Below are 12,638 nucleotides of genomic sequence, written 5' to 3' on the forward strand. Positions count from 1 at the left end.
GGAGGATATAGTAGTGGATGGCAACTTGGGCAGCAGCCACCACTGAGTTCAGGATCCTGAGGAAAGGAAGGAGATTAAGGACCCTGGACTTCAGAAAAGCAGACTTTGACTCACTCAAGGAATTCATGGGCAGGATCCCCAGGGAAGCCAGTCTGAGGGGGAGAGGAGTCCAGGAGAGCTGGCTGTACTTCAAAGAAGCCTCACTGAGAGTGCAGGAACAAACCATCCCAATGTGCAGGAAGACCAGCAAGTATGGCAGAAGACCAGCTTGGCTTAGCAGGGAACTCTTCAGTAAATTAAATCACAAAAAGGAAGTGTATAATTAGTGGAAACTTGGACAAACACCTAGGCAGGAGTATAAGAGCATTGCTTGGACATGCAGGGATGAAATTAGGAAGGCCAAAGTACAACTGGAGTTCAGCTAGCAAGGAACATGAAGGGTAACAAGAAGGGTTTCTACAAGTACGTTGGTAGCAAGAGGAGGATTAGGGAAATTGTGGGTCCCTTACTGAATGGGGGAGGCAACCTAGTGACAGAGGATGCAGAAAAGGCTGAAGAGCTCAATGCCTTTTTCACCTTAGTCTTCACAGGGAAGTTCAGCTCCCAGACTACTGCACCAGGCTTAGAAATGGATTCCTTGAGGATCTGCTCCATGATTTTTCCAGGGACTGAGGTGAGGTTGATTGGTCTGTAGTTCCCTGGATCCTCCTTCTTCCATTTCTTAAAGATCGCCACTATATTTGCCCTTTTCCAATCATCCGGGACCCCCCCAATTACCATGAGTTTTCAAAGATAATGGCCAACAGCTCTGCAAATCGCACTGGTCAACTCCCTCAGCACCCTCAGGGGCATCCTGTTTAGCCCCATGAACTAGTGCACATCCAGCTTTTCGAAACAGTCCCTTACCTGTTCTTTGGCCACTGTTAGCTGCTCATCTTCTCCCCAAACAAGAACTGGCTGCTAGGGCAACTCTGTGACTGCTGGACCACAGTGAGCAAAGGTGCTGCTGCAACAAGGCACAACCCCGAGACCCCCTTTCTTTCTCTTCTCATTCACCCACTGTTTGCTTCTGTAAGGCCAGGGATGAGGGAACCCCCCAGCTGGAGCTGTGGTATGCAACGCTGTCAGATGAGAGAGGAAAAACAGGAGAAAAGAGGACAAAACTCCAGAGTGGTGCGGAGGCCTCCTGCGGGCAGGTATGGAGGGAGGCGTCTCATCAGCCTGTGCAGTGGGAACCCAGTCACTGGCTGCCAGGTACAAGGAACCAAAAGCAGCAAAACCAACTCCCAGCTAAACAGCTGCTTGGCCCCACCATAGCAGTGGGGAACAGAATCACTCTCCCCTGCTCCCACCCCCAGGCAGCTCTCCCCTGGGAGACCTACCAGCTAATTTACAGTAGACGCTAGTTTACAGTGAAGAACAAACACCTACAGATTCAAGCCCACCTCCTGAAACAGACTGTCAAGGGCAGGAGATTAAGAGATTCCCTGTCCAGAGAGGCAGACCAGCACTGTACACTGCTCCTCTCTTCATCAAGTTCCTTTTCTCGTCTCTGGAGGATTCTTCTCTTCACCTAAAACCTGCTCCAGCAAGCAGCCAAAGTGATGCCCACCTCCCCTGCCTCCCAGGGCTGCCTGATTCCCTGCTTGGTCTTGTTAATGGTTAAAGAAAACCTAATCCAAGTTAAGGAGCAAAAATAGCATCAGCCAGGTGATGGCTCACAACCAGTGCCGATTCAAATCTGATGACTCAAATGCAGCAGCCCCCTCGCTCGCAGACCAGCGGCCACCTTCTTCTCATTTGCTCTAAATTATTGCTTAATGATAATGAATCCGCTGAGTTTGTTTATCACAATAAGTTTAGCTCTGTGTCAATCATTTTATTCATTAGCATTCCCCGCAAGCAGGCCTTGCCGAGAACAAGTCGGAGATCCAGCCTCTCACCATTTCTAAAAACAGAACTCAGGAGAAAAATACAAAAATATATCAGAGAGCGAGTAACTAATTACAGTAACCCTGCAGAGGCCTGACACCAGCACAGGTGTGTCCCTGCAGGAGACTCGGGCACAAGGACCTCGTTAGGCTGTGATGACTCAGTAGCAAATGCAGACGGTGTTCAGTGTCTCTCGTGCACACCCCCAAAGCTCTGATCTCTTAATACTAAGGAGTTTCAAAAGCTCAGAGCAGAGAAAATTAACAACAGTCCACTGGCAGACGGACATAGAGAAGTGTACAAGTGGGGTCAGATACCACAGTGACAGGCACAGCATAAAATAACACAGAGGGAACCATGACGCAGCTCAGATGGTGAGGTGAGGACCTGAGCAAAGGAGGAGAAGTGTGAAGGTGGCCTGTCTTTCATGACTGGTCAGGTCTAAGCTGGGACGTGGAACAAAGGTGATTGTTACTTAGAGTTTTGAATCCACGCCGTATGTTGCTCCCAGCATACCAAAAAGGCATAGAAGACAAATGCCCAGTGACCTGACCCTACAGCACACAGACTGCATTCACACTGTTTTTAACGCATCGCATTCATGAAGGTTCAGTTCATGTGACCCCATCAGCAAGGCAATGGCCACGGGGAAAGCATCATTTTGACTAACAAGCTGTTGCATGCTGCCGGGCCTCTCTCAAAAGGCACCAAACTGCAGCGCACTCCATCTCAGCACAGGCTACGAAGAGAGCATCAGGCAGGCCCTTCTGACAAAGGACAGGAAGGGATTTCAAGAACAAGGGTAGAAAACAATAAGGCGCTTCGAAACATTGTCAGGAGAAAAGTGAAAAGGCTGGGGATATGTCACCTGGGAAAGGAGACGAATGAGGGGAGAGGTGATTAAAAGTTAACAGAGCAGATAGAGCAGATCAGGAGCCTCTGTTTTGCCTGTCATGTGATACACAAGGGGACCGTCAATGAAAAGGTGGAAAATTCAGCACTCGACCTTTCACCTGAAAAATCAATATGCCAATTTAATGCTAATGATCTCAAAAGTGAGTTAAACCTTTGGTCTTACACCATGTCTCTATGTATAAGGGGTGAGAACGTGACCTGAATGTGATGAAGCCAAGTCTGCCTGCTATGGAGTTTTTCTGGTCTCTTCCTGAAGCATCTAGCAATGGTGGCTGTTGGAGACAGGACGCAGCTTGGATGGACGTTCAGGCCTGTGCCAGGCTGCACTTCCTGTGTTCCTCAAAAAAACACAATGTTCTACCTTTGTATGATGGTCAAGTAAGAGGCACTGAGACAAGAGCACAACCACAGTGAAAGGGAGGAAAACAGAACAACTTTCAGCCCAGACCGACCAGCATCAACCACACTGAAGCACAAGAAAAGCCAGTATCTGAAAGAAGAATAATTAAGAGCATGAAGCCCCCACTGGTTACATGAAACATCAGTAGTACATCGGACCACAAAACGGAGACACTGAAGAAGCTGTTTGTTCTGGTCTTTCAGCTCTAGATTTTAACCAGGGAGGTAGGGTAAGGGTTTGGGGGGTTTTTAATTGGTCGTCCTAGTCCAGGCCTTTATTTTTAAAGAGGTTTTGCAGTTAGAACCCAAACAATATGATCCTAAGGGTCAATTTTAAGATGATCCTGATCGAGACAGCAGGGAACAAAGAACTGCTGACCCAGACCCTTGTATCAGATATTAAACCCTTCACAGGCCAGTGTCACCTCTAGTAAGGAGAGGTCTCTCTTCCAGCTGACACGCATCACATGGGAAAAACCACTCAGCCTATTACACAGACATTTGTAAAACTGTTGCACACTTTAATAGCTCCAATTTGCATTGTAAAAAGCCCCCAGCAGGGCCCAGCACAGTGGCTAAGCAGTAAGTCTGATCCTAAATACAAACATGCTGTTCTTTTGCCCTGTGCACAATTCCACACAGCCTCTCCCTGAATGATGCTCGTGCTTTGTTTTGTTAAAAAAAGTTCATCTGGATTTGGATGCAGCAAATTCATTGTTTTCTATAAATTATATCAGTGAACATATTTTAACATGAATTCCATTCAATTTTACACTTACAGCAATTAATATTTATACACCTTGAAATGTTCCCCGCTGCACTGAGTGCCTTCTCTCAAAGTTTTGCCTGTGTGAATTCATAAGAGGGCTCCCCAACTCCAGTTTCTCCAACAGCTGGATCCAGCAGTAAGCATGCTTCAAATTCAGTCCTTGCCCAGGGTCAAGCTGCATTCAGCCTGCCATGCCTGTGGGGTTGCAGTGCTGTTGCAAGCTGGGGGTTCATTTCACACCTACAGCTCCAGGTCCTGAAGGTCTCCCCAGCTGGGCCCAATCCTCACTTTAACGTTCAGTTTCACTGAAAGCTTCATGGCGTTCTCCATCTCATGCTTGACAATCTGAGCTACCTACAAGGAAACGGTTGGGAGCATCAGTGCTTTATCAAGGGGCTCAGACCTATGTACCCCAGACACCCCTTCCACAGTCCCTATTTTGATTTGGAGCATGTATTTGGACTGATTTTCTACTTGAAGGGGGTCTTATGAACCCAGAGGGACAAAAGGAGAGGTTTTCAAAGGAGACAATTTCCCTGGGAGACTTGTCTCCCTGCTGCAGTCAGAAACCAGCTCTTCCAGACATTCTCCAAAGCAGGCCAAAGAGAGAAACTGAAGCAAATCATTTAATGAGCTGCCTCAGCATCAGCACTGCACAGATCTCACTCAATTAAATGCTTTCTAATCCCACAGGGTCTCCTCACACAGCTGCAGAAGCCTCGGTACTTCTCAGAGCCCATTCTGAAAATAATACAGCAGAGGCAAGATACAAAGGCCCACAAAGCAAAGAAAGTTCAGAGGTGAGGAGCGGAGCTCCTCCTTAGTGTTGGCTCAAGAAGGTACTCTGGGAAACCAATGCTGGCCCCTGGGAAAACAAAAGCGTTTTCCCCATAGTCTCCTAAGAGCGATGTAATCACATGGGCTTTCAACATGCTGAAAGAGCCATTCTGGCACATGGCATGCTCCAGTCATCAGGGGCTGCCAGCTTTTGATTCTGAAAAGCAGAACCAGGCACAGCACTTCCTGAATTTCCCAGGTCCTCTGGTATATACACCCTCATCTTCATCCCGGCACACCCGACTCAGCTCCCCCCTTTTGAGCCTTTGCCCATTTCAGACCAATGCCCTACACCCTCTCTCTCACACCAACATCCGAAACATGGAATCACGGAACTGAGGCAACAGAAAATGGTCTGCAGCAGAGAAAGACACTCTGGGTTGCAGCAAACGGTGTCAGTGTAGACAGCCCAGCAAAAGGACAAGAGAGGCGGCATGCAGAACATCCGAGTCTGTGGGTCTCTCCAGATGTGCAAGCAAAGGCACAATGGGATCTGATATGGAATCCACAATCACACTTCCTGCCATACCACATGCGATTGTGGATTGCATATCAGATCCCATTGTGCCTTTATCTGCACATCTGGAGACCACATGTGCATGGCAGGAAGCCCAACTGTGGGATTGCACATCAGATCCTGTCCTGCCTTATTGCACCATATGTCCCCGCAGCTGGGAGTCCTGTCAGCTACCATGGTTTGCCCCCATGGCCAGAGGCCTGTCAGCTGCCAGCTCCTAGGCTGAGGGGCAGATTGTACACCCCCATCCCCAGTTGAGAGCTCTGGTCAGATGACAGGGCTCCCAGCCCCAGGGATGCCCCTGGCCACATGTTCAATGAATGATGTGATAGGAACCAGCCACAAAGTTAGCATATCTTTTTTGTGGAATCACTTTGTAGCTTATTCCTCCTTTTACCACACCATTCACTGATTGAATGTGTGGCCTGGTCACAATTTAAGATGTGATGAATTGGCTACACATGGTAGGGGCCTGTGTGTATGTAATGGGAACCTCAGTGGGGGACTGGAGTGAGTGCTGGGCTGTGACCAGGAGTGGGCAGCTGAAATCAGGAAGCAGAACAGGAACACAGATGAATACAGCAGACAGCCATGTCAGGTTATCCTGAGCTACCCTCTCAAGCACATACCTGGAAAACTGCACAGAAGCTGTGTGCATCAGGGCCCAAGATTGCCTTCCGAGCCCAGCTGTCCGCATGGTGGGTTCAGAGCTCACCTTAGCACTGGAGGCTGCAAACCAGCAGCAACCCCACAATTACCTGCCTGTCCTGCACTTCCTGTTTCAACTGGCCAAGCACACTAGGAGAGTTGAGTGCGCAGACTGATTCCCAGAAATTTCCCTGTTACGCAGAGCCTAACACAATGTTCAGCAGCCACCAGGTAAGGTGTAGACAGGCTGGGCCTGCTCCTGGGGCTATTTGTTCTCCTGACTATGGACAACCCTTGGCATCGACCCTGAATGTCAGTGTGGATGCTCTCTCCATTCTCTGAAGAGCCAGAGGGTGAAGCTCCATTGCTTGGGGAGTTTAAAATGTTTGTTGGCAGAGGGAAACCTCCCAAGCAAATTAATCCTGCTTGGCCCCCAGGTGAAGGAGCAGATTGTTCCTCATTGGCAACGTCTGTGACCCTAAACCTGAGGTAGCTCCAAACACTTCCAAACGTTGGCACTTTTGTCCATGTAGTAGCAATAGGTATTTCTCTACCCTGGCAGGCAGACAGCAGGAGGAATCCAGCCCTGTTATTCCTGTACAGAAGCAGCCAGGGTGTTTAACCCACGGGATCTGTGTTTCTGCAAAAGTCTTGGAAGACAAAGCATTCCCAGTACGTGCCCTGCCCAGGATGCTTCAAAACCTTTTCCCCTCTGTGGGCTACACTGCAATTTTTTTTTTTAGTTGGCCTAGTAAAAGGTAACATCTCTGAACCAAGAGTTTTAGAGTTTTGCATTTCTTTTTGTCTCAGACCAACACGGCTACCAAATACATTTAAATAGAGACATTTTCTGATGAGCATCTTCCCCTGTTCACCATTGCACATATCATCCCAGTGACAACCATGGTAATCACTTCCACAGAGAAATATCATCATTAGGGAAGTATTTATATTTATGTAATTAGCAGACTCAGATGGCCTGGTGACACCTATGCTGTCCCCTGTGACTCTGAGCCTTGCCCTTCCAAGGGAACCAAACAGCAGAGAAACCCTGGGATTCCCTCAAACTGCCAGCACTTCCTTGATTCAGGGTTCCTCCCACATACCCCAGACAGCTAGGATCCAGCCAGTAGTCAATAAATCTTCCCCCACCCCTCCCAATCTATGACCCAGCATCTCATGTACAGAGAAGGGTGACCAGCACTATAGAAGGGCTCCTATATGAGTAAAGAACGAAAAAGCTATCTTTCTCCAGCTTGGAGTGGGGAGGGAAGAGATAATGGAGGAGGACTGATAGAGGTTGACCTTCTCAACTCCACTGAGGCAGAAAAAGATCTTGGAGTCACTGCTGACTCCAGGATGAACACGAGTTGCCAACGTGATGAAGCAGTTGGCAGAGCCAATCGCACCTTGTCGTGCATCCGTAGGTGCTTCACAAACAGGTCCAGGGAAGTTGCAAAGAGTTGCAGCAGATTCAGCCAGACTGCAGTAAGTCCCTTTTCAACTGGTGTAACCATAACCATTTCCTCTGCCCTCATGTTCCATCCTTCATCTTTTTTGTGGTTACTGGTTTGAAACCAAGGTCAGGAGAATGGGTGGACTTAAAGGCACAAGCTCTAACATCTTGGTCACCATTCCCAGTCTCCTAGGACCCTTGTTACATTACTGGGCCTCCACTGTCCTGATTCTGATACATGACCTGCCCAGACCAAGCCAGACAGACGGTGGATGAGGCTCAAATTTTGTGCCTCTGGCCATGCTTCAATCCATTCCCCATCTTTGTTGGTTGCGTTGTATCCCCAGCTGACGCTGTGGCTGTTAAATTTTCCAGTGACCACTTGTGCCTTACTGTTAGGGACCTACTGAATTTGTGATGGTGAGATTTTTGTGGAAGATGTGAATTTGGCTGGGCTCTGCAAAAAATGGCAGAATTGCTGCAAAAAATGAGTTTACAGAAACTGAATACTAACCTTGAGACTGGCAATTCATGCTAGCTATTAAATGCTGGCATGCTGCATCCAGCTGCAGTTGCTGCAGACATTCTCTGTCTCTTTGGGGTGAACACTTATCCATACACTGAGATGGCAACACTCAGTGTCCACTGAGTTAACTTTTTTTTTAATGGCTTCTGCAGGCTTAATCAATGGATTAGGTCCATGGAAGCCACTGACACGTTATCAATTCAAGAACTTAATTAAGCTCTAAACTGAAATATCTTATTAAAATAAAGCTACATACAACATGAATGGTAACTAATACCAACTATATACACTTTATTAAAGGACATTATAGAAAGGAGTTCATTGGAAGGGTGAGGCAGCGTTTTGCGGGGGCACAGAGATGTGGAAACCAGTCTAGTCTTTTCCACCTTTGGTGCCTGCCAATGTGCTGGGAGGCTGCTCTGACTGGGTGCTGTAATTACAGTGTGTTGAAGCAGACTTGATTAGTTGAGTCTGCTGGAGCGTGCTAATTAGTACGATCCAGCTAGCTTCCACATCTTGTGCATCAGCGTCCCCGTACTTCAAAATGGTGAGGGGGGAGGGGGGGGGGGTTAACTAAAGCTCATTTGACAAGCTTTAGGTAAAGTGTCCCTGCTGCCATTTTGAAGTAGGGGAATGCTGATACATGAGACACTCTGGGAGCTTTAATTAGAACGGCTCTCAGAGCCACTCTAATTAACTCTCTCCCACCACCCCCAGACCACATGCAAAAATGCACTGAGATACCAGTAGGCAACTTAACCTAACCTGGAATGGAATAGCTCTTGCCCACTGCCTAAATCCTTTCTACTCCGGAGTGACACTAGACCACACACTTTTGTATAAAACCCATGTAGAAAAGACAAAGGGCACAGTTAATTTCTGGAACTACATACTGAAAAAGCTCGTCAACTGCAAATGGGTGGCAATCCAACAACATTACCAACTACCACGCTTGCACTCTGTTATTTGGCAGCTGATTTGCCTGGTTTGAGAAAGATCAGCACATGCAAAGAAGCTAGACACAGTGCTGAACAAAAGTTGTAGGTGCATTACTGGATGCCATAAACTAACAAATGTCAATAGTCTCACTTATTCATTGGAATCTCCCCACCAGACATCAGGAGAGAAGTAGCAAGCAAAACAGAATGCACCCAGAAGATTGAAAACAAAGACAAAAGGGACCCATTACATGGTTACATTGTAGCTCCCAGTAGAATAAAATCATGGAAAAGTTTTCTCCCTACAGCACAGCCACTGGTTAAAACACCAATAGCCACACAAATAAAAATGTGGCAGTCATGATTAAAGATGACCCAGGAGGAGGTAGGATAAATATCAAAGCTCTCTACAGACTCAGAGCTTGAATGACCAACATGGAGAAGCTTGAACTGGCTCTGAGCAGGGGTCAATAAAACTAAAGAGAACATGCAACTCTGGGGATACTCTAAATGACACAAACACCATGTGTGAATGTGGAGGAAACTTTCAGACTATAGAACACCTAGTGGCCTGCCCACTTTGGGAAACCCGCATCAACGACTGAGCAACAGTATGCCCATTTTTGGACTAAAATTTGAACATGGCAACAGAACAAGAAGCAATGGCAGCAGCAAAAGACAGAAGGAATGTTAAATGCCTTAATATTTCAAATTCTGTATCTGGTTCCTTCCTTTTTCTGTGTCTTAATAAAAAGGTAAAGGAATCTTAGTGGTGACTGTTTGCCAGGGCGCTAAGCTGGCCAAGGTCCGCGTGCTCAAAATCCAAAGCTCATTAATGGGTTAATGGTGTATAGAGACAAGATCCCATGAATCTCTCAGACATTCCAGACCCGACTTACTCTATCAAAATTACCACGGCTGGTGGTTGTTAGCTTGGTGACCACAGAGAAAGGGCGTTTGCTTTCTGGACATTCAAACCCCTCCAGAGTTATGGCACTAGATACCAGACATCACTTCTCCTTCTGCCCCTCTCCAACTTCATGTTCTACCAACCAAGAAGCTATTAACTAGGATAGAAGAGTTTGGGAGCCAAGGACATTGACCTTTCACCGGCACTAGACCAGGGACAGTCCATAGGGTGGATTCAGCCTGCAGCAGACTCCATTGTCCAGTAGCCCCTACCCGTGTTGCTGCAGCCGGTTTTCATGAAGGCCCCAGGAGGGTCAAGGCCGTGGCAGGGTTTCCATGGAGACTGGCCCAAGCAGCACTGGCAGGGTGCACAGCTGGGCAGGGAGCTGCCCCAGGGCCAGGGCTGGGATTTTGTGGCAGTGACAGCGTGGTCCAGAGCCGTGATCTGCTGCTCACATGCCCCACTGGGCAAACCCACTGCTTCACCAAGGCGTATAGGCAGTGGATTGCAGCTCTGCCCCGGCTCCAGACCACAATCACCCCTGAAAAATCCCAGCCCCAGAGCAGCTCCTTGCCTAGCTGCATGCCCTGCCAGCACTGCTTGGGCCAGTCTCCATGGAAACCCCAGCCCCTCCTGGGGTCTCCATGGAAACCACTGACAGTGATGCAGGCAGGAGCTGCCGGGAAACTGAGTTCGGTTGCCAGCTGGATCTGCCATTTTGCCCACCCCTGCACTAGACTAAAGCACTTGACATCTTTACATCGCCATTTAGCTAAATTTGTCCCTCTCACACAGTTCGCCATTACTAAATTATGCAGGCAGTCAAGCCTGCAAAGAATTACAAACCTGAGAAGGGAAAGATTGTTGCCACTGTTCCTATACAAAAACATCTGACAGACCACAGCATGATGCACATGACCAAGTTACTTCTCCATGGATCAGACTGAGAACTGCTGCAGCAGCCAAAAAATAAATGTCTTATGCCATGCTAAAACCTGACCATCAATGGAAAAGAAAGCAAATCACAACATAGCACAGTGAAGTTATCAGCAAATCAAAACTAAGAAACAGAACATAGAAACACATCTAAAAATCAGAGAATAATAGAAAATGAGGGTTGGGAGGGAGCTCAGGTGGTCATCTATTCTAGTCCATCCCCCTGCTCAAAGCAGGACCAGCCCCAACGAGATCATCCCAGCCAAGGCTTTGTCTACCCGCCTTAAAATCCTCCAAGGGCAGACCTTCTGCCACTTCTCTGGGTAACCTGTTCCAGTGCTTCACCAGCTTCCTAGTGAGAAAGTTTTTCCTAATATCTAACCTAAACCTCCCTCGCTGCAACGTGAGACCGTTGCTCCTTGTTCTGTCATCTGCCACCACTGGGAACAGTCTAGCTCCATCCTCTTTCAAACCCCCCTCCAGATACTCAAAAGCTGCTATTTAATTCCCCACCAGTCTTCTCTCCTCCAGACTAAATAAGCCCAGTTCTCTCACCTTCTCATAAGCAAGGATCCTGGTTTTCTATGTTTAAAAATCACAAATTCTCTGATTTAAAAGAAAAAAAATTGAAAATTCTCTGGTTAAAACCCCCCAAATCCATGATTAAAATGAAACGCCACTATATAATATATTATATAGGGGTTTTAACCAGAGAATTTGCAATTTTATATGTATATATATCAGTTGAACACGGTGTTTTATTGATACATTTACCATTTTAAATGCTGCTGGCCTCATTCCCCACCCCCAGCCCTGCTGAGGTGGCAGCAGCATGGGGTGCTGGCAGCACAACACTGGGCTCGCCTCACCATGCAGCAGAGCACCGCCATGACAGTAGGGACTGAGGGCTCCGGGGGGGGGGGGCGGGGAGGGTGCTGCTGGCCTTGCCTGCCCTGGCCCAGCTCCTTGAAGTCAGGGGCCAGAGCAGGCCTCTCCCCAACAGCAAGGAAGGGGGCAAGGAAGAGGGGTAAGGATTACTGGTGGCAGTGTGTGGCTGCCTGTCGCCAGCCCTGGCTGCCACGTGCAAGCTCCCCTCTCCCATGTCCTATGTGGCAGGGGGTGGGGGAAGTGCACAGGCCCACACCTAAAGCAGCGGGGGTAACTGGATCCGAAACAACTGGGGGGGCGGGGGGAGGCCAGGAATGAGCCTGGGCCCAAAGCTGTGGGCGGAGAAGAGGGAGCGGGCTGGGACCTGAGGTGGCAGGGGAAGAAGTGGGGGAAGCTGGATCCCAACCTGAGGCAGTGGGGGCGGGTGATGCAGGCCTCTGTCCCCACTCACCCCCGCCCCCTGCACGGGCAATTTGCTAGTAGTAAAATAAATTCTAAATACATATAAATTTTGGCGTTTGATTTGGGGTTTTTATCATGGAAAATCAGAGCTCTTCCTGCCCCCTTCATTCACAAAGACAGTTGCAGCTGTCCACCCCCCTGCAACTGCTTCGTGGCGCTGAGCAGCCCTGATGTGCCGGTGCTCTGCCCTGCCATTGCTCCTCACTCACAAGCCATAGCCCCCAGCCCTGCCAATGTCCATCATTCCCTATCCACAGCCCTTCTAGGCCCTGCTGGTGTCTCTCAATCCCCACTCACAGCCCCCCATCTCCCCACCCCTGCTGGAGGGGGCCCCAGCTGCCAACCTATAAGGTCAGGGACCCAGGCCCCCAGCCCCCACACCTGAACCCCAGCTGCTACCCATGGGAAGCAGTGGCTTCTGTAGTTCCAGTGGGAAGCAGAGCATGGAAACCTCCCCCTTGGGAGGCACAGCCAGAGTAGAGCCTGTTGTCCGGGGGGGGGGGGG

At 48.6% G+C, this 12,638-nt stretch overlaps 1 protein-coding gene across 4 annotated transcripts in view; it reads right to left on the bottom strand.

Moving 5' to 3' along the window:
• The window catches only part of POLQ (DNA polymerase theta), a 141,860-nt gene that overhangs the window by 12,583 nt on the left and 116,639 nt on the right, over positions 1 to 12,638 (bottom strand). For 3 of the 4 annotated variants that reach the window (XM_019527057.1, XM_019527056.1, XM_019527058.1), the window contains one exon: positions 3,493 to 4,369. In XM_019527057.1, coding sequence (XP_019382602.1) covers positions 4,256 to 4,369 — 114 coding nt within the window. In that variant the 3' untranslated portion in view covers positions 3,493 to 4,255. Of the gene's footprint in view, positions 1 to 3,492; positions 4,370 to 12,638 lie in introns of those variants that run through there. The other variant, XR_002099396.1, reaches the window with a different exon arrangement.

This window comes from Gavialis gangeticus, unplaced genomic scaffold, assembly GCF_001723915.1.
Source record: "Gavialis gangeticus isolate Ggan-Ray unplaced genomic scaffold, GavGan_comp1, whole genome shotgun sequence".
NCBI classification, from domain to species: Eukaryota; Metazoa; Chordata; order Crocodylia; family Gavialidae; genus Gavialis; species Gavialis gangeticus.